Here is a 23,197-nt window from a genome sequence, read left to right on the forward strand (position 1 = left end):
TATGCTCTTTTGGCGAGGGAAAGGGATAAGCATGGGCACTCTGTGTTTGGAGACCTTTCTATCATAGGCTGTATTCAAATTTTCAGCTACAGTATTTGTGGTACAATAAAACTCTTCTGTGGAATCAGAACTAGATGGGCTAGCCATCGCTTTCCACGAGCATCAATGGACCTTGGGCATCCATGACCCTGTCACTGGTTCACCGGCCTTCCTTGGACCATTTTTGGTATGTACTAACCACTACATACCAGGAACACCCCACAAGACCTGCTGTTTTGGAGTTGCTCTAACGTAGGCATTTAGCCATGACAATTTAGCAATTCTCAAAGTCACTCAGATCCTTACACTTGCCCATTTTTCCTGCTTCCAATACACCCTCTTCAAGAACGGAGTGTGTGCTTGCTGCCTAATATATTCCACCCTTTGACAGGTAACATTGTAACAAGATAATCTGTGTTATTCACTTCACATGTCATTAGATATCTCCAATATGGGTGAGACAAATTATTTAACACTGGCTCATCTGTTTTCTTATGGTGGTATTTCTCCTCTAATAAAACTTTACTATACAGTACCTATGTTCAAGGCATTAAGGTCAGTAAACCAAAAATTAGGTTTTCAGGCTGTATTCACCTTTAGCGGTATGATTTCTTAGTAAATAAAATGACTCTGTTCAGATTTAAATATAGTGTAAAGGGGTTAGTGAACCAGAGTGATTGCCAAGTATGGCACGTATTCATTTTTGAAAAGCAAACTCTTGGACAACTTTGTAATATTTTTCATTCAACCTGACCTCCTAGGTTACATAAAAAAACTATAATTTTGACTTTACATACTGCAATGGTTGCACATTTGGGTCAAAAGCACCAAAATAAGAATTTGAAAAGGAAATGATCTTCTCCCCAAAAAAACTGCCAAAACATAATATTAGTGTCAGTCTCTGGTCACAGATAACAGAAACTGCTGCTGTGCAAAATAAATAAATAAATAAATAAACACATACATACAGATGCAAGGATCTGGGAGGCACAATAAAGGTGCACAGACACTGGGCATTTTTGCCCAGCATGTATGCACAGCGATGATCGCCGACATCGCTGGGCTGAAAATCGCTCAGTGCATACACACTGAGTGCTTTTCCCCCTGTCCAGCAATGCCAGCGGGGGTGAACGGCTTTCCAGGCTGCTATGGAAAGCCGCTCACCCCGCCGTTCATCTACTGGTAATACCAGCAGATGAATGGCGGCCGCTGGCGATGAAGCGGGAGCGCGCATCAGCGCTCATCGCCAGGGCATACACACTGGGCGGTTTTGAGCTGAAAGCAGCTCAAAACACCAAAAGTGAGCTGCTTTCAGCTCAAAATCGCCCAGTGTGTATGGGCCTTAAAGGTGCCCATACACCTAAAGATTTCTCTTCCAATCTGGCTGGTTGGTACGAAAATCTGCTAATGGACTCGAGCAAATGACATTTGACCATTTCAATGGTCAACTGTCATTTGCTCCCATCCACATTACCAGATTTTCGTTCCAACCAGCCAGATTGGAAGATAAATCTTTAGGTGTATGGGCCCTAAAGATTATCGCTGAATGCAGAGTAGCCAAAAGGAATGCGACTCATTTTTTGCCTGCATACAAATAGAAAATTTTATGCTGCTGGCCGATATACTTATACAGGCTTCACTGGGTGTAGATGTTTAACACCAGCAACAGCCCCTGACTTTCACACATGATTGGTGGGGATGAGTTTAGCATCCCGGCAGTCATGTGACTGATGCCGGAATCCCGACACCACTCAGGAGACCGGAGCCGATCCACTGACAGATAACATCTTGAAGGTGAGTATCGGAGGTTTAGGGTTAGGGTTATGCCCGGGGAGTGGGGATGGATTCGGCACTAGGAAGGCTAAGTAACGGAGTGGTTAGCCGTGGCCAATACCCTGGATGGTCAGCCATACCTGCCAGACCATTGGGTTAAATGTTAGAGTAGGGGACAGGGGAAGGTAAAAAATACGTACCCAATCCGCTGTCGGGATCTCCAGTGATGCGACTGCCGGTATCTCGTATGCATTACCATTGGAATTGGCAGTAATCAAGCCTTTGCCACTACTTTTAACTGGATACTTTATGCACACCTCCAACATTTTAAAAGAATGTCCAGGGACACTATTGCCAAACACATTATTTGCAATAGTGTCACTGTAGATATTTAATAACGTAACCTGTTCTTTTGACTTTTAATCATCTGTCTTCAATAATAAGCTCATGAATGCCTGGAAAGTAAAATGACAAGAATTGCATGTAATATGCATCAAAGTATTCATAGTTGGGCCATATTGGAATAACATTTCCAGGGAAAATATTTTAAGAGCTGGGACTGTTCCTGTACTTTAGGGGCAAATGCACACTATGTAATTGCAACACTGGAAATTGAAGAGGGGAAAAAAAATTAAACAATGCCATTAAAACTACAATTAAAAAAAACAAATAAGAGGCAAAAATGTCTTATGTCCCTTTCTCATGTCCCCTTGTTTAATTCAGTAATACAAATGTGTAAATATGTATTTTAGGAGAAAAATGGAAAAGTCAGATTATCAGATTGCATTACTAAACTGGCCGGTACAGACTGCATGTAGGTTACCCTATTCCTTGAAAACCAGGGTGGGCTTACTCCTGGGGTATAAGGATTCCTTGTTACCACCATCAACTATCTGTTACTGAATCCTTTCACTGCAATGTAGGAAGATAATAGTATTTTAAGTATCTATCGGTAAATCCTTTTCTCATAGTCCGTAGAGGAAGCTGGGGTCCACATTAGTATCATGGGGTATAAACTAGGAGTCATTGGCACTTTAAGAGTTTGAGAGTGTGGGCTGGCTCCTCTCTATGCCCCTCCTACCAGACTCAGTCTAGAAACTGTGCCCGAGGAAACGGACATCTTCGAGAGAAGGATTTTACACAGATAGTGGCGAGATTCACACCAGCTCAGACACAAGGCAAACCAAGCTAACTAGATTTTAACATCAGCAACGGCTAAACAAGATTACTTACAAAGTAACAAAACAGTACTTAACCCAGAACTAAGCAGTACTGAACTAAATAACCACTGCAGGATCACGAAGCGCTGGGCAGATGCCCAGCATCCTCTACGGACAACGAGAAAAGGATTTACCTGTAGGTAATTAAAATCATATTTTCTCTTACGTCCTAGAAGACGCTAGAGTCCACATTAGTACCATGAGGATGTACCAAAGCTCCCAGAACGGGAGGGAGAGCGCGGAGGCTAATGCAGAACCAATTGACCAAACTTAAGGTCCTCAGAGGCCAAAGTATCGAACTTGTAGAACTTTGCGAACGTGTTCGACCCTGACCAAGTAGCAGCTCGGCAGAGTTGTGATGCCGACACACCCCGGGCAGCCGCCCAGGAAGAACCCACCTTACGAGTAGAGTGGGCCTTAACAGAATTACGACACGGCAATCCTGCCGTAGAATACGCATGCTTGATAGTGAACCTGATCCAGTGAGAAATCGTCTGCTTAGAAACAGGACACCCAATTTTCTTGGGATCATACAGGACAAACAGAGTCTGATTTTCTGTGATGAGCAGTCCTCTTCACATAGACCTTTAGAGCCCTTACAACATCTAAGGACCTTGCTAAAATTGAGGAGTCAGTCGCAACTGGAAGCACAATAGGTTGGTTGATATGAAATGCTGACACAACCTTCGAAAGGAACTGCTGACGTGTCCGAAGCTCAGCTCTATCTTAATGGAAGATCAAGTATGGGCTTTTACATGGCAAAGCCCCCAACTCTGACACACATCTAGCAGAAGCTAAGGCCAACAAAGTGATAGCCTTCCACGTGAGAAACTTGACCTCAACCTCCTGTAGAGGCTCAAACCAGTCCGACTGGAGGAACTGCAACACCACGTTAAGATCCCAGAGCGCCGTAGGCTGCACAAAGGGAGGTTGGATGTGCAGAACTACCTTCAAAAAAGTCTGAACCTCAGGGAGGGCAGCCAACTGTTTCTGGAAGAAAATGGATAGGGCCGAAATTTGGACCTTTATGGATCCTGAACTCAGGCCCATATCCACACCTGCTTGCAGGAAGAGGAGAAAACGTCCCAGTTGAAACTCCGCCGCAGGAAACTTATTGGACTCACTCCAAGATACATATCTTTTCCAAATATGATGGTAATGTTTTGACGTTACTCCTTTACTAGGCTGTATCCGGGTAGGAATAACCTTGTTTGGAATGCCCTTCCGAGCTAGTATCTGGCGTTTAACCTCCATGCCGTTAAACGTAGCCGTGGCAAATCTTGATAGGCGAACAGACCCTGCAGCAGCAGGTCCTCCCAAAGAGGAAGAGGCCTCGGGTCTTCTAGCAGTGGATCCGCGTTCCAAGCCCTTCTTGGCCAGTCCGGAGCAATGAGGATTGCCTGAACTTTTGTTCTCCTTATGAGTTTGAGAACTCTTGGAATGAGTGGAAGTGGAGGAAACACGTACACCGACTGGAACACCCACGGAGTCACTAGGGCATCCAACGCCACTGCATGTGGGTCCCTTGACCTGGAACAATACCGCCGAACCTTCTTGTTGAGATGAGAGGCCATCATGTCGATCTGGGGTACGCCCCAAACATCTGTTACCTCCTGAGGAAGTCCGCTTCCCAGTTATCTACTCCCGAAATGAAGATTGCTGACAGCGCCAACGCATGTTTTTCTGCCCAGAGGATGATTCTTGTTACCTCTGACATTGCAGCTCTGCTCTTCGTTCTGCCCTGTCGGTTTATGTAAGTCACTGTCATTACACTGTCCGACTGCACTTGAATGGCCCGATTTCTCAGAAGATGGGCCACTTGGAGAAGACCGTTGTAGACGGCTCTTCGTTCCAGAATGTTTATCGGCAGGCCGGCTTCCAAACTTGACCACCTTCCTTGGAAGGTTTCCCCTTGAGTGACTGCGCACCAGCCCCAGAGACTTATATCCGTGGTTAGAGGGAACAGTCCAGAATCTGCAGCCCTCCAGAAAGGTGAGGCAATTGCAGCCACCAGAGCAATGAAATCCTGGCCTTTGGCGACAGACGTATTCTCTGGTGCATGTGTAGATGGGATCCCGACCACTTGTCCAGGAGATCCAGTTGGAAGGACCGAGCATGAAACCTCCCAATACTGCAGAGCCTCGTAAGAGGTCACCATCTTCCCCAGAAGGCGAATGCACTGATGAACCAACAGCCGGGCAGGCTTCAGGACATCCAGGACCATTGTTTGTATCACCAACGCTTTTTCCTCCGGGAGAAACACCCTCTGCACTTCCGTGTCGAGGATCATTCCCAGAAAGGACAACCTCCTGGTTTGTTCCAAATGTGATTTTGGGATATTCAGGATCCAACTATGTTCCCTGAGAAGCTGGGTCGTGAAAGCTATGGACCGTAACAGCTTCTCCTTGGACGATGCCTTTATTAGCAGATCGTCCAGATATGGAATTATGTTCGCCCCCTGTCTGCGGAGAAGAACCATAATTTCCGCCTTCACCTTGGTGAATACCTTCGGTGCTGTGGAGAGGCCGAATGGCAGGGCCTGGAACTGAAAATGACAGTCCAACAGTGCGAATCGGAGATAAGCTTGATGCGGCAGTCAAATCGGAATGTGGAGGTACGCATCCTTGATATCTAGGGATACTAGGAATTCCCCCTCCTCGAGACCTGATATCACTGCCCTTAGGGACTCCATTTTGAACTTGAACTCCCTCAGAAAGGGGTTAAGTGATGTTAAGTTCGAATGGGCATGACCGACCCATCCGGCTTCGGTACCACGAAAAGGTTCTAATAGTAACCTTTGTTTTGTAACTGGGGAGGATCTTGTACAATAACCTGTGCCTCCACCAACTTCTGGATGGCTCCCTGTAGGGTAGCCCTGTCTGCTGGCAAGCAAGGTGGTTAGAACAGATGCGGAGGGAGATCTTGAAATTCCAGCCGGTACCCATGGGACACAATATCTAGTACCCAGGGTTCCAGGCCGGACGACACCCAGACGTGACTGAACTGTCCGAGTCTCGCCCCCACCGGTCCTACCTCGAGGCTGCGTGGTCCACCGTCATGCTGAGGACTTTGGCGTATTGGAAGCAGGCTTCTGTTCATGGGAAAGTGCCGCAGCAGATTTCTTGGATTTTGGTCGACCTCCTCCAAAGAAAGTGTTGGACGGTTTGGCTTTTCATGTTTTAGCAACTCGAAAGGACTGATGCAGCTGAAGAAAAAGGTTTCTTTGTAGCAGGTGCAGCTGAGGGAAGAAAAGGTGCTGTCTTTCCGCTCTTCATGAGATTATACTGGCCTGAGGATTCATGCTGGCAGCGATCCCGGGACCCTGACAGGCTCACTGTAGGGTGTAGGCGCTGGTTCAGGGCGAACCTAACAGCGCCACACTATGTACCACTAAGCCCCGGAGCGCAGTTAGTATTGCGCTCCATACCCTGTTGCTGCCATCTTCACACCGGCTCCCCGCTTGCTAGAGGGGCCGGTGACTGATTCGCCACTGATCTTCTGGCTCTATAAGGGGGTGGTGGCATGCTGCTGGGGTGAGCGATCCCCTGTGGCGGGGAACGTTCGATCCCCTCAGAAGCTCAGTGTCCTGTCAGCGGAGATAGTGGCTCAGACCCCGCAGGGCAGACACTATTCTCAGCCTTAGTCCCACGAAGCAGGGAGGCTGTTGCAAGCAGCCTCCCGGTAAAATAATTAACTCTAAAATAAACTTTTACTAAAGAAGCTCTGTAGAGCTCCCCTAGCTGTAACCAGCTCCTCCGGGCACATTTTCTAAACTGATTCTGGTAGGAGGGGCATAGAGGGAGGAGCCAACCCACACTCTCAAACTCTTAAAGTGCCAATGGCTCCTAGTGGACCAGTCTATACCCCATGGTACTAATGTGGGCACCAGCATTCTCTAGGACGCAAGAGAAAATAAGATTTTAAAACCTACCGGTAAATCTTTTTCTCCTAGTCCGTAGAGGATACTGGGGACTCTGTAAGGACCATGGGGTATAGACGGGCACCGCAGGAGACATGGGCACTCTAAAGACTTTAGATGGGTGTGCACTGGCTCCTCCCTCTATGCCCCTCCTCCAGACCTCAGTTAGAGAACTGTGCCTAGAGGAGACGGACAGTACGATGAAAGGATTTTGTTAATCTAAGGGCAAGATACATACCAGCCCACACCATCCACACCGTACAACTTGGAACAAACGAACAGTATGAAACAAAACAGCATCAGCCAGAGACTGATCAAAACTGTAACATAACCCTTATGTAAGCAATAACTATACACAAGTCTTGCAGAATTTAGTCAGCACTGGGACGGGCGCCCAGCATCCTCTACGGACTAGGAGAAAATAAGAATTTACTCACCGGTAATTCTATTTCTCGTAGTCCGTAGTGGATGCTGGGAACTCCGTAAGGACCATGGGGAATAGATGGGCTCCGCAGGAGACTGGGCACTCTAAGAAAGAATTAGGACTACTGGTGTGTACTGGCTCCTCCCTCTATGCCCCTCCTCCAGACCTCAGTTAGGGAAACTGTGCCCGGAAGAGCTGACACAACAAGGAAAGGATTTGGAATCCCGGGTAAGACTCATACCAGCCACACCAATCACACCGTACAACTCGTGATACTATACCCAGTTAACAGTATGAATAACAACTGAGCCTCACTAACAGATGGCTCATAACGATAACCCTTTAGTTAGGCAATAACTATATACAAGTATTGCAGACAATCCGCACTTGGGATGGGCGCCCAGCATCCACTACGGACTACGAGAAATAGAATTACCGGTGACTAAATTCTTATTTTCTCTGACGTCCTAGTGGATGCTGGGAACTCCGTAAGGACCATGGGGATTAAACCAAAGCTCCCAAAGGGGCGGGAGAGTGCGGATGACTCTGCAGCACCGAATGAGCAAACTCAAGGTCCTCCTCAGCCAGGGTATCAAACTTGTAGAATCTTGCAAACGTGTTTGATCCCGACCAGGTAGCAGCTCGGCAAAGTTGTAAAGCCGAGACCCCTTGGGCAGCCGCCCAAGAAGAGCCCACCTTCCTCGTGGAATGGGCTTTTACTGATTAAGGATGCGGCAGTCCAGCCGCAGAATGTGGTTATACACAGAAAGGAAAGGTCGCACAAGTCGTTTCTATTTCTTCTAACTAACCCCCTTAAATATTTATAATTTTATTCATGTGAATTGTCTTAACTGGGGGGTGCTACCACAGGCAAAGTAGGGTAATATGTATACAAAAGAGAAAAAAAACGAAGTTGCCTTTTTGTGATGCACACTACTAATAATAAAAATTAACTTTTAATTTGTATCAATAAAACCATTGCGAAATATAGGGTAAAATATAAAGAGATGAAAAGATAGAAAGAGTATTTTAAAATATATATATATATATATATATATATATATATATATATATATATATATATATATATATATATATATATATATATGACTTCCTGCGCATTTTAAAAAACTCTTTCTATCTTTTCATCTCTTTATATTTTACCCTATATTTCGCAATGGTTTTATTGATACAAATTAAAAGTTAATTTTTATTATTAGTAGTGTGCATCACAAAAAGGCAACTTCGTTTTTTTCTCTTTTGTATACATACAGCCGCAGAATGTGCAAGTTGAATCGTGGAGCAGATCCAGCGAGCAATAGTCTGCTTTGAAGCAGGATCACCCAGCTTGTTGGGTGCATGCAGGATAAACAGCGAGTCAGTCTTTCCGACTCTAGCCGTCCTGGAAACATAGATTTTCAGGGCCCGGACTACGTCCAGCAACTTGGAGGCCTCCAAGTCCCGAGTAGCCGCAGGCACCACAATAGGTTGGTTCAAATGAAACGCTGATACCACCTTAGGGAGGAATTGGGGACGAGTCCTCAATTCTGCTCTGTCCATATGGAAGATAAGATAGGGGCTTTTACAGGACAAAGCCGCCAATTCTGACACCCGCCTAGCCGAAGCCAAGGCCAAAAGCATGACCACCTTCCACGTGAGATATTTTAATTCCACGATCTGAAGTGGCTCAAACCAATTTGATTTTAGGAAATCCAACACAACGTTGAGATCCCTAGGTGCCACTGGGGGCACAAAAGGGGGCTGAATATGCAGCACTCCCTTAACAAACGTCTGAACTTCAGGCAGTGAAGCCAGTTCTTTTTGAAAGAAAATAGACAGGGCCTAAATCTGGACTTTAATGGATCCCAATTTTAGGCCCATAGTCACTCCTGACTGTAGGAAGTGCAGAAATCGACCCAGCTGAAATTCTTCTGTGGGGGCCTTCATAGCCTCACACCAAGCAACATATTTTCGCCATATGCGGTGATAATGTTTTGCTGTCACATCTTTCCTAGCTTTTATCAGCGTAGGAATGACTTCAACCAGAATGCCCTTTTCCATCAGGATCCGGCGTTCAACCGCCATGCTGTCAAACGCAGCCGCGGTAAGTCTTGGAACAGACAGGGCCCCTGCTGTAGCAGGTCCTGTCTGAGAGGCAGAGGCCAAGGGTCCTCTGAGATCATTTCTTGTAGTTCCGGGTACCAAGTCCTTCTTGGCCAATCCGGAACGATGAGTATAGTTCTTACTCCTCTCTTTCTTATTATCCTCAGCACCTTTGGTATAAGAGGAAGAGGAGGGAACACATAAACCGACTGGTACACCCACGGTGTCACTAGAGCGTCCACAGCTATTGCCTGAGGGTCCCTTGACCTGGCGCAATATCTTTTTAGCTTTTTGTTGAGGCGGGACGCCATCATGTCCACCTGTGGCCTTTCCCAACGATTTACAATCAGTTGGAAGACTTCTGGATGAAGTCCCCACTCTCCCGGGTGGAGGTCGTGCCTGCTGAGGAAGTCTGCTTCCCAGTTGTCCACTCCCGGAATGAACACTGCTGACAGTGCTATCACGTGATTTTCCGCCCATCGGAGAATCCTTGTGGCTTCTGCCATCGCCATCCTGCTTCTTGTGCCGCCCTGTCGGTTTACATGGGCGACCGCCGTGATGTTGTCTGACTGAATCAGCACCGGCTGGTTTTGAAGCAGGGGTCTTGCCTGACTTAGGGCATTGTAAATGGCCCTTAGTTCCAGAATATTTATGTGTAGGGAAGCCTCCTGACTCGACCATTGTCCTTGGAAGTTTCTTCCCTGAGTGACTGCCCCCCAACCTCGGAGGCTTGCATCCGTGGTCACCAGGACCCAGTCCTGTATGCCGAATCTGCGGCCCTCTAGAAGATGAGCACTCTGCAGCCACCACAGCAGAGACACCCTGGCCCTCGGGGACAGGGTGATCAGCCGATGCATCTGAAGATGCGATCCGGACCACTTGTCCAACAGATCCCACTGAAAGATCCTTGCATGGAACCTGCCGAATGGAATTGCCTCGTAAGAAGCTACCATCTTTCCCAGGACTCGCGTGCAGTGATGCACAGACACCTGGTTTGGTTTCAGGAGGTCTCTGACCAGAGATGACAACTCCTTGGCCTTCTCCTCCGGGAGAAATACCTTCTTCTGTTCTGTGTCCAGAATCATACCCAGGAACAGCAGACGCGTCGTAGGAACCAGCTGCGACTTTGGAATATTCAGGATCCAGCCGTGCTGTTGAAGCACTTCCTGAGATAGTGCTACTCCGACCAACAACTGCTCCCTGGACCTCGCCTTTATAAGGAGATCGTCCAAGTATGGGATAATTATAACTCCCTTCTTTCGAAGGAGTATCATCATTTCGGCCATTACCTTGGTAAATACCCTCCGTGCCGTGGACAGACCAAACGGCAACGTCTGGAATTGGTAATGGCAGTCTTGTACCACAAAACGGAGGTACACCTGGTGAGGTCGGTAAATGGGGACATGCAGGTAAGCATCCTTGATGTCCAGTGATACCATGTAATCCCCTTCTTCCAGGCTTGCAATAACCGCCCTGAGCGATTCCATTTTGAACTTGAACCTCCTTATATAAGTGTTCAAGGATTTAAAATTAAGAATGGGTCTCACCGAACCGTCTGGTTTCGGTCCATAGAGATGAGCGGATTCGGTTTTACTCGGTTCTCAAAACGGCATCTTATTGGCTATTCAAAACACGTGACATCTGTGATCCAATAAAATGCCATTTTGAGAACCGAGTAAATCCGAGTAAAACCGAATCCGCTCATCTCTAGTTTCGGTACCACAAACATTGTGGAATAGTAACCCCGTCCCTGTTGAAGGAGGGGAACTTTTATTATCACCTGCTGGAGGTACAGCTTGTGAATTGCCGCCAGCACTACCTCCCTGTCCGGGGGAGTAGCTGGCAAGGCTGATCTGAGGTAACGGCGAGGGGGAGACGTCTCGAATTCCAGCTTGTATCCCTGAGATACCACTTGTAGAACCCAGGGATCCACCTGTGAGCGAACCCACCGGTCGCTGAAGTTCCGGAGACGGGCCCCCACCGCACCTGGCTCCACCAGTGGAGCCCCAGCGTCATGCGGTGGATTTAGTGGAAGCAGGGGAGGATTTTTGTTCTTGGGAACTGGCTGTATGGTGCAGCTTTTTCCCTCTACCCCTGCCTCTGGGCAGAAAGGACGCGCCTTTAACCTGCTTGCCTTTCTGGGGCCGAAAGGACTGTACCTGATAATACGATGCTGTCTTAGGCTGTGAGGGAACCTGAGGTAAAAATGTGGACTTCCCAGCTGTTGCTGTGGAAACGAGGTCCGAGAGACCATCCCCAAACAATTCCTCACCCTTGTAAGGCAAAACCTCCATGTGCCTATTAGAATCCGCATCACCTGTCCACTGCCGAGTCCATAATACTCTCCTGGCAGAAATGGACATTGCATTAATTTTAGATGCCAGCCGGCAAATATCCCTCTGTGCATCTCTCATATATAAGACTACGTCTTTAATATGCTCTATGGTTAGCAATATAGTGTCCCTGTCAAGGGAATCAATGTTATCAGACAGGGAATCAGACCACGCTGCTGCAGCACTGCACATCCATGCTGAAGCAATAGCAGGTCTCAGTATAGTACCTGAGTGTGTATATACAGACTTCAGGATAGCCTCCTGCTTTCTATCCGCAGGCTCCTTTAAGGCGGCCGTATCCTGAGGCGGTAGTGCCACCTTTTTTGACAAGCGTGTGAGCGCTTTATCCACCCTCGGGGATGTCTCCCAACGTACCCTGTCCTCTGGCGGGAAAGGGTACGCCATCAGTAACTTTTTAGAAATCACTAGTTTTTTATCAGGGGAAGCCCACGCTTCTTCACACACTTCATTTAACTCATCTGATGGGGGAAAAACCACTGGTTGCTTTTTCTACCCAAACATAATACCCTTTGTAGTGGTACCTGGGTTAATGTCAGAAATGTGCAACACATTTTTCATTGCCGTAATCATGCAACGGATGGCCCTAGTGGAATGTACATTAGTCTCGTCGTCGTCGACACTGGAGTCAGACTCCGTGTCGACATCTGTGTCTGCCATCTGAGGTAGCGGGCGTTTTTGAGCCCCTGATGGCCTTTGAGACGCCTGGGCAGGCACTGGCTGAGAAGCCGGCTGTCCCACAGCTGTTATGTCATCGAACCTTTTATGTAAGGAGTTGACACTGTCGGTTAATACCTTCCACATATCCATCCACTCTGGTGCCGACCCCGCAGGGGGTGACATCACATTTATCGGCACCTGCTCCGCCTCCACATAAGCTCCTCATCAAACATGTCGACACAGCCGTACCGACACACCGCACACACACAGGGAATGCTCTGACTGAGGACAGGACCCCACAAAGTCCTTTGGGGAGACAGAGAGCGAGTATGCCAGCACACACCACAGCGCTATATAAACAGGTATTTACACTACACAAAGTGATTTTCCCTATAGCAGCTATACAATACAGTTTGCGCCTAAATTTAGTGCCCCCCCTCTCTTTTTTACCCTTTGAGCCTGGAAACTGCAGGGGAGAGCCTGGGGAGCTGTCTTCCAGCGGAGCTGTGTAGAGGAAATGGCGCCAGTGTGCTGAGGGAGATAGCCCCGCCCCCTTTTCGGTGGGCTTCTCCCGCTCTTTTATTAATATTATGGCAGGGGATTTTTACACATATATAGTTTATTAGTCTATATTATGTGTTGTTTTGCCAATTTAAGGTACTCTAATTGCAGTCCAGGGCGCCCCCCCCCCAGCGCCCTGCACCCATCAGTGACCGGAGTATGTGGTGTGCATGGGGAGCAATGGCGCACAGCTGCAGTGCTGTGTGCTACCTTAATGAAGACCGGAGTCTTCAGCCGCCGATTTCCAGGACGTTCTTCTTGCTTCTGGCTCTGCAAGGGGGACGGCGGCGCGGCTCCGGGACCGGACGACCGAGGCTGGGCCTGTGTTCGATCCCTCTGGAACTAATGGTGTCCAGTAGCCTAGAAGCCCAAGCTAGCTGCAAGCAGGTAGGTTCGCTTCTCTCCCCTAAGTCCCTCGTTGCAGTGAGTCTGTTGCCAGCAGATCTCACTGAAAATAAAAAACCCAATAAATACTTTCTTTACTAGAAGCTCAGGAGAGCCCCTAGTGTGCAACCAGCTCGAGCCGGGCACATATTCTAACTGAGGTCTGGAGGAGGGGCATAGAGGTAGGAGCCAGTGCACACCAGTAGTCCTAATTCTTTCTTAGAGTGCCCAGTCTCCTGCGGAGCCCGTCTATTCCCAATGGTCCTTACGGAGTTCCCAGCATCCACTAGGACGTCAGAGAAAAAGATTTACCGGTAGGTTTAAAATCTTATTTTCTCTTACATCCTAGAGGATGCTGGGGACTCCGTAAGGACCATGGGGATAATACCAAAGCTCCAGACCGGGCGGGAGAGTGCGGATGACTCTCCAGCACCGATTGAGCAAACATGAGGTCCTCCTCAGCCAAGGTATCAAACTTGTAGAATTTAGCAAAAGTGTTTGAACCCGACCAAGTCGCCGCTCGGCAAATCTGTAATACCGAGACACCTCGGGCAGCCGCCCAAAAAGAGCCCACCTTCCTAGTGGAATGTGCCTTTACCGAATCTGGTAACGGCAATCCAGCCGTAGAATAAGCCTGCTGTATCGTGTTACAGATCCAGCGAGCAATAGTCTGTTTAGAAGCAGGAGCACCAACCTTGTTGGCTGCATACAGGACAAACAGTGCCGTTTTCCTAACCTGAGCCGTCCTGGCTACATAAATCTTTAAGGCCCTGACTACATCAAGGGACTTGGAATCCCCCACGTCACCCATAGCCACAGGCACCACAATAGGTTGGTTCATATGAAAAGATGAAACCACCTTAGGCAAAAATTGAGGGCGAGTCCTCAATTCTGCTCTATCCACATGGAAAATCAGATAGGGGCTCTTGTAAGACCAAGCCGCCAATTCGGACACCCGCCTTGCAGATGCCAAGGCCAACAACATGACCACCTTCCAAGTGAGAAATTTTAATTAAACTGTTTGAAGAGGCTCAAACCAGTGAGATTTTAGTAACTGTAACACCACGTTAAGGTCCCATGGTGCCACTGGGGGCACAAAAGGAGGTTGGATATGCAGCACTCCCTTTACAAAAGTCTGGGAGAGAAGCCAATTCCTTCTGAAAGAAAATTGATAGGGCCGAAATCTGTACCTTAATGGAGCCTAACTTTAGGCCTATATCCACTCCTGTCTGTAGAAAGTGGAGAAAACGGCCCAGATGGAAATCTTCCGTAAGAGCATTCTTGGCTTCACACCAAGATACATACTTCCTCCACATACGGTGATAATGTTTCGCCGTCACCTCCTTCCTAGCCTTTATCAGAGTAGGGATGACTTCCTCCGGAATACCTTTCCCCGTTAGGATTTTGTGTTCAACCGCCATGCCGTCAAACGTAACCGCGGTAAGTCTTGGAACAGGCAGGGCCCCTGCTGCAACAGGTCTTCCCTGAGAGGAAGAGGCCACGGATCTTCCGTGAGCATTTCCTGAAGATCTGAATACCAGGCCCTTTGAGGCCAATCTGGAACAATAAGTATTGTCTGCACTCTTTTTCGTCTTTTTTTGAGATGAGCGGAAGAGGAGGAAACACAAAGACCGACTGAAACACCGCTACTGCCTGAAGGTCCCTTGACCTGGCACATTACCTCCGAAGCTTCTTTTGAGGCGTGACGCAATCATGTCTATTTGCGGAAGACCCCAATGACTTACCTCTGCAAAAACTTCCTCATGAAGTCCCCACTCTCCTGGATGGAGATCGTGTCTGCTGAGGAAGTCTGCTTCCCAGTTGTCCACTCCCGGAATGAAGACTGCTGACAGAGCGCTTATGTGATTTTCCGCCCAGCGAAGAATCCTGGTGGCTTCCGCCATTGCCACTCTGTTCCTTGTCCCGCCTTGGCGGTTTACATGAGCAACGGCTGTGACGTTGTCTGACTGAATCAGAACCGGTAGTTTGCGAAGAAGATTCTCTGCTTGTCGTAGGCCGTTGTATATGGCCCTCTATTCCAGTACGTTGATATGTAGACAAGCCTCCTGGCTTGACCATAATCCTGAAAATTTCTTCCTTGTGTGACTGCTCCCCATCCTCGGAGGCTCGCGTCCGTGGTCACCAGAACCCAGTCTTGAATGACGAACCTGCGACCCTCGAGAAGGTGAGCACTCTGCAGCCACCACAGGAGAGACACCCTGGCCCTGGGGGACAGGCTTATTTTCTGATGTATTTGTAGATGGGACCACGACCACCTGTCCAGAAGGTCCCACTGAAACGTCCTCGCATGGAACCTGCCGAAGGGGATGGCCTCGTAGGTCGCCACCATTTTTCCCAGTACTCGAGTAGATTGATGGACTGACACTTTTGGTTTTAGCAGGTCTCTGACCATGTTCTGGAGTTCCTGGGCTGTTTCCATTGGGAGAAAAACCCTCTTCTGTTCCGTGTCCAGAATCATGCCTAAGAAAGGTAGCAGAGTCGTTGGAATCCACTGTGACTGTGACTTTGGTAGATTTAGAATCCAGCCATGCTGCTGCAGCACTCTCAGGGAGAGCGACACGCTTTTCAGCAATTGATCTCTCGATCTCGCTTTTATCAGGAGATCGTCCAAGTACGGGATAATTGTGACTCCCTGCCTGCGCAGGAGCACCATCATTTCCGCCATTACCTTGGTGTAAATCCTCGGGGCCGTGGAAAACCCAAACGGCAACGTCTGAAACTGGTAATGACAGTCCTGTACAGCGAATCTCAGGTACGCCTGATGAGGGGGATATATGGGGACATGAAGGTATGCATCCTTTATGTCTAGTGACACCATAAAATCCCCCCCTTCCAGGCTGGAGATAACTGCCCGGAGCGATTCCATCTTGAATTTGAACTTTTTCAAGTACAAGTTTAGGGATCTTAGATTCAGAATGGGTCTGACCGAACCATCCGGTTTCGGGACCACAAACAGGGTTGAATAGTACCCCTTCCCCTGTTGGACTAGGGGAACCTTGATAATCACTTGCTGTTGACACAGTTTTAGAAATGCAGCTAAAACTATTTCCCTCTCTGGGGGAGAAGCTGGTAAAGCCGACTTGAAAAATCGGCGAGGAGGCACCTCTTCGAATTCCAGTTTGTAGCCTTGGGATACAATTTCCATCGCCCAAGGATCCACGTCTGACAAAACCCAGACCTGGCTTTAGAGTCGAAGACGTGCCCCCACCGGTGCAGACTCCCTCAGTGGAGCCCCAGCGCCATGCGGTGGATTTAGTAGAAGCCGGGGAAGACTTCTGCTCCTGGAAACTAGCCGTAGCAGGCATTCTTTTTCCTCTACCCTTACCTCTGGCAAGGAAAGAAGAGCCCCGACCTCTTCTGGACTTATGCGACCGAAAGGACTGCATCTGATATTGTGGTGTTTTCTTTTGCTGTGGGCGAACATAAGGTAAAAAAGATTTACCCGCGGTAGCTGTGGAAACCAGGTCCGCGAGACCCTCCCCAAATAAAACCTCACCTTTGTAAGGCAAATTTACATATGTCTCTTTGAGTCGGCATCACCCGTCCATTGGCGGGTCCACAGGGCTCGCCTAGCAGAAATTGCCATGGTGTTGGCTCTTGAACCTAACAGCCCAACGTCTCTCATATATAAGGCTGCGTCTTTAATGTGACCCAAGGTCAATAAAATGCTATCCCTATCTAGGCTATCAATGTCAGATGACAAGTTATCTGCCCATGCTGCTACTGCGCTACATACCCAAGCCGACGCTACTGCCGGTCTGAGCAAGGCATCCATATGTGCATAAATTGATTTTAAGGTAGTTTCCTGTCTGCGATCAGCAGGATCCTTGAGGGCTGCCGTGTCTGGAGACGGTAGCGCCACTTTTTTGGACAAGCGCGTCAAAGCCTTGTCCACCCTGGGCGAGGATTCCCACCGTAACCTGTCCTGTGCGGGGAAAGGATACGCCATAAGTATTCTCTTGGGAATCTGCAGTTTCTTGTCTGGAGTTTCCCAAGCATTTTCAAATAAAGCGTTCAGCTCATGAGATGGGGGAAAGGTTACCTCAGGTTTCTTTTCCTTAAACATGCATACCCTCGTGTCAGGGACAGAGGGGTCATCTGTGATATGCAAAACATCTTTTATTGCAATAATCATATAATGAACACTTTTGGCCACCCTTGGGTGTAACCTCGCAGCATCGTAGTCGATACTGGAGTCAGAATCCGTGTCGGTATCAGTGTCTGCTACTTGGGACAGGGGACGTTTCTGAGAACCTGAAGGGTAAAGACACATTTGCATTTAAAACATTACACATATCCAACCAATCAGGTGTCGGCGTCGCCGACGGAGACACCACAATCATCTGCTCTACCTCCTCCTTAGATAAGCCTTCCGCTTCAGACATGCCGACACACACGTACCGACACCCCCACACAATCAGGGATATACAGATGTGTCCACTTACATCTTTGCTATTTTGCACAACATGCAAAACACGGCTAAGCTGTAGTGAGTGCATGTATTTTAAAATTTTTGCTTGCCATAATAAAATATGTATAAAGTAACATATTAAAGAAGCAAATTAGGAAAAATCACAAGACATGGCTAAATCTCTAAGTCTATCGCATGCAAAACTGTGATACTGTATACATGTTGGCATATAGCAAAGATGTATGTGGACACATCTGTATATCTATATGGAGACAGTCCCCCAATAAGGCCCTTTGGAGAGACAGAGAGTATGCAAGCACACACCCAGCGCCACCGGACACTGGAATAAAATCCCAGTCAGTACAGCGCTTTTAAATATATATATATATATATATATATATATATACATATACACACTCACTGTGCCAAATAAATGTGCCCCCCCCCCCCTCTTTTTTTGCCCTCTGTACTTGTGTTCAGCAGGGTAGAGTCCGGGGAGGCAGCTTCTCTGCAGCGTGCTGTGGAGAAAATGGCGCTGGTTAGTGCTGTGGGATCAAGCTCCGCCCCCTCAACGGCAGGCTTCGGTCCCGCTCAAATCTTTATAATGGCGGGTGTTCTTGTAATATACTGCCTCCGCAGTATATATATATATATATATATATATATATATATATATATATATATATATCTCTCTATGCCAGTGTCCCTAGAGGTTTATAATTGCTGCCCAGGGAGCGCCCCCCCCGCGCCCTGCACCCATACAGAGACGCCAGTGTGTGTGTGAATGTGGGAGTAATGGCGCGCAGCGGTACCTCATTGATGATTTGAAGTCTTCTGCCGCCTTTGAAGTCTTCTTTCTTCTCATACTCACCCGGCTTCTATCTTCCGGCTCTGTGAGGAGGATGGCGGCGCGGCTCCGGGACGAACGGCGAGGGTGAGACTTGCGTTCCGACCCTCTGGAGCTAATGGTGTCCCGTAGCCTAAGAAGCAGTGCCTATCATTTAAGTAGGTCTGCTTCTCTCCCCTCAGTCCCACGATGCAGGGAGCCTGTTGCCAGCAGAGCTCCCTGAAAATAAAAAACCTAACAAAAGTCTTTTTCAGAGAAACTCAGTAGAGTTCCCCTGCAGTGCATCCAGTCTTCTCTGTGCACAGGATCTAACTGAGGTCTGGAGGAGGGGCATAGAGGGAGAAGCCAGTGCACACCCATCTAAAGTCTTTAGAGTGCCCATGTCTCCTGCGGAGCCCGTCTATACTCCATGGTCCTTACGGAGTTCCCAGCATCCTCTAGGACGCAAGAGAAAATTAGGTGCCAGAGCCTGAGTTTGGTGCACCTGGAAGAGCTCACTGACCCAGGCTCTTACAGTAGCGCCTGGAACAGATCACTTCTTGGATATGTGTATTTACGCTGTTACAACACCCTCCTCATACCACCCAACATGACCCTCTCCAGGAGGGACAGAATGCTCTGCTCCAGGACTTCACTCTTAATTTATAATTGCCATCACCTGTAGTGAAACACCTTTCTTATCCAATAACCTCTTCAAAACAGGTGCCAGCAATCTTAAATTAAGAGAAAAGTCCAGAAGCAGAGCATTGTGTCCATCCTGGAGAGGGTCATGTTGGGAGGTATGCCTCCTTGTTGGTGCTGGCTAATTTCTCACTGGAGTATGCAGCTTGGAGACTTTGGGCACAGCCGTAGGATAGCCAGAAAACGGATAAGCACTTTGCACTTACATAGTAGACAAAAAAAACAAGTACAGTAGATGCAACCATCTTTAGAAGCAGGAAGAGGTTTATTTTTCTTTAATAAGACAATTTCTAGTGAACGGTACTAGGAATATCACAACACACAAATGTTTGTTACACTACTCAAAATACTTAGAACATACAGATACCACAATGTTGAAGAAGGTATCTATAAATAATATATATGTATACCAACCCCTGGCATCTGTAAACTATTACATATATAAACTATTGTAAAATATTACATATATACACTACATGTATAAACTATTACTATTATTATTAGATCAAATGTATAATCTCACGTCAGGAAACAAAGTTTTCCAAAACTGGAATTTAAGCTCAATTAAAGGCAGTCTGTCAATTTTGATCATCCTTTCACATATGTACCTAATACAGGGGGATACCTAATCACGGTTTTTAAGTCACACTGACTGTCCAGGGGCAGCAGCAAATTTGTTAGCAGTTGGGCAAAACCATGTGCACTGCAGGGGGGGGGGGGGTATAACGTGCAGAGATTTGGGTGGGGTGTGTTCAAACTGAAATGTAAATTACAGTGTAAAAATAAAGCATCCAGTATCTACCCTGCACCGAAACAAGTTAACCCACCCAAATCTAGCTCTCTCTGCAAATGTTATATCTGCCCCCCCCCCCCCCCCCTGCAGTGCACATGGTTTTGCCCAACTGCTAGCAAATTTGCTGCTGCCATACTTGAGCACAGGTGACTTAATTAGTACCTCAGTTATTTTCCATTATATATATATATATATATATATATATATATATATATAATTTTTTTTCCTGCTGCAACAATATCCCCTTGATGGATGGCATGGCAGCAAAGGCTTACGCACTGCTGACCATCTCATCAGATTATTATTCCGAACACTGATAGCAGACCAAAATAGATAATTGCATCTTCACTTGTTCCTGCATTTTGTGACAAACACCACCAAAACTGTACTTTTAAAGCACATACTCTGGGGTTTATTCATAAAAGTAGAATGGGGGCATGAGCGCTGTAGTAAAAATATCTATGTACAAATCAGTATTTCTCATATGGAATATATGTAATGTATCCTCATTCTTTATTTGGCATTATGTATATATAATGAGGGTGTGAATAGCAGCAGGAGGCAATCAGAATGAGGATCCGGGAGATCGGTCAATGTACAGTATGTACAGCGCTTACACTTATATTACTACCCAAAGAGAAAATGATTAATTGAACAGACGATAGGTGTATGACATCCCTGGAAGCTTGGATATTTTACTGTTACTACTGTGAAACAACATAGTATAAAAATACCTACTGTATTTTTCTAGATAGAGAAACTTACCTCCAGCTACTAACCCGGACTCCCCCAATTGTATTGCAACCCCAAATCCTCCAAGCTTGACAGGGGCAGAGTTTTCTTTAGATGCGAGTAGTACACAGTGCGGCTAAATATAAGCAAATAAACAAGTCATTAGAAAAGGGATCTCTTAGGCACATAGAAAGTAAGTATACATTTACTGTTCATTTACAGTATACCACCAGTTACCATGTGGTAATATATTCTCTGCACAAAAAGTATAATACAATTTACTAACTATTACATAATCCTGTACAGATATGTCCTCTCACAGCTTTGCTCCATGAGCTACAAGTCGCGTTACACATAACGCAAGTGCTGTGCGACTCTGTAGCGCTGAGCATCTTTTATTAATTCTTTTGCCGCGAAAATGTGTCTTAGATGCAATTTAATGCAATAGGACGCACAAGCAGCTTCTGCTTCTTTAAAATGATATGCAGCATGCCTATATTGTGTGTGACTGCGACTGTATTTGCATACAAAATGCTATGCTGCAGTGTTATCCTGGAAAACACTAAGGTTTCATTTCGGATGCAAATAGAGCCGCTATTACACACAAAATACAGGCATGCTGCATATCATTTTAATCAGCAGAAGCTGCTTGCTCATCCTACTGCATTACACTGCGTCTAAGATGCATTTTCACTGCAAAAGATGCCACAAAAGATGCTCTGCACAACACAGCATGGCGCGACTTGAAAAGCTGTAATGCGTGACTGCAGCAAGAATGTAAGAGGACACATCTGTATATAACAGAGTGGCAATTGAGACAAAGGTTTAAGCTGGTATAGTATATTAAGGGGTATATGCAATTGCGGTCGAATTCCCGAAATTGTCGAATTTCGGGAATTTTTCGCCCAAAAAAAAAAAAATCGTCAATGCAATTCAGTGCTTTCCGTCCAAAAAACGGACTTTCAAAATTCGACTTTTTGAAATTCGACTTTTGTCAAATTCGACTTTTCTGCAATTCGACCAAAGTGTATTCAATTGAAGTTTGGAAATTCGACAACAGCGCTTTTAGACAGTAAATTCGACATTTTCAATCCGCCACACTTTGGTGGGTGAAACTAATAAAAAAAATTTAAAACATGTTTTTTTTTGTGTTTTTTTTATTGATAATAGCATATCTATTTATATTAGAAGAGATTAGGTACTTGGTTTGTCTTTTTTGGAGGCACAAGTATTATTTATATATTTTTTAAAATAATATATATATTTTTTTTTTAGATGGAATGTTAAAATCCCGGAAAAAAATGGCGTGGGGTCCCCCCTCCAAAGCATAACCAGCCTCGGGCTCATCGAGCTGGTCCTGGTTCTAAAAATGCGGGGGGAAAATTGACATGGGATCCCCCGTATTTTTAAAACCAGCACCGGGCTCTGCGCCTGATGCTGGTGCCAAAAATACGGGGGACAAAAAGAGTAGGTGTCCCCCGTATTTTATACACCAGCATCGGTCTCCACTAGCTGGACAGATAATGCCACAGCCGGGGGTCACTTTTATACAGCGCCCTGCGGCCGTGGCATTAAATATTCAACTAGTCACCCCTGGCCGGGGTACCCTGGGGGAGTGGGGACCCCTTCAATCAAGGGGTCCCCCCCCAGCCACCCAAGGGCCAGGGGTGAAGCCCGAGGCTGTCCCCCCCATCCAAGGGCTGCGGATGGGAGGCTGATAGCCTTGAGGAAAATGACAGAATATTGTTTTTTCCAGTAGTACTACAAGTCCCAGCAAGCCTCCCCCGCAAGCTGGTACTTGGAGAACCACAAGTACCAGCATGCGGGAGAAAAACAGGCCCGCTGGTACCTGTAGTACTACTGGAAAAAAAATACCCAAATAAAAACAGGAGACACACACCGTGACAAGTACAACTTTATTACACACTGCCGACACACACATACTTACCTATGTTAACACACCGACTGCCACAGTCTCCGACGATCCGAGGGTACCTGTGAAAAAAATTATACTCACCTGCCAGTGTACAGAGATAAATCCACGTCCAGAGATAAAATCCGCCATGACGGTTGAACGCCGGATCCTGAAGGAAAAAGGCATTCCGGATGAAGTCATCCCTACCCTGATCAAAGCCAGGAAGGATGTAACCGTGCAACATTATCACCGTATTTGGCGTAAATATGTTGCGTGGTGTGAGGCCAGGAAGGCCCCTACAGAGGAATTTCAACTGGGTCGTTTCCTGCATTTCCTGCAAACAGGACTGTCTATGGGCCTGAA

General features: G+C 46.9%; 1 protein-coding gene across 13 annotated transcripts in view; it reads right to left on the reverse strand.

Annotated features, from left to right (window-relative positions):
• CASK (calcium/calmodulin dependent serine protein kinase) overlaps positions 1–23,197 on the reverse strand; it is an 887,710-nt gene that overhangs the window by 440,736 nt on the left and 423,777 nt on the right. For all 13 annotated transcript variants that reach the window (XM_063955614.1, XM_063955617.1, XM_063955611.1 and 10 more), the window contains exon 6: positions 20,953–21,055. In XM_063955614.1, the coding sequence (XP_063811684.1) occupies positions 20,953–21,055 (103 nt within the window). The remainder of the gene's footprint in view (positions 1–20,952; positions 21,056–23,197) is intronic.

The sequence above is a fragment of the Pseudophryne corroboree genome, chromosome 2 (assembly GCF_028390025.1).
Source record: "Pseudophryne corroboree isolate aPseCor3 chromosome 2, aPseCor3.hap2, whole genome shotgun sequence".
In the NCBI taxonomy this organism is placed as follows: Eukaryota; Metazoa; Chordata; class Amphibia; order Anura; family Myobatrachidae; genus Pseudophryne; species Pseudophryne corroboree.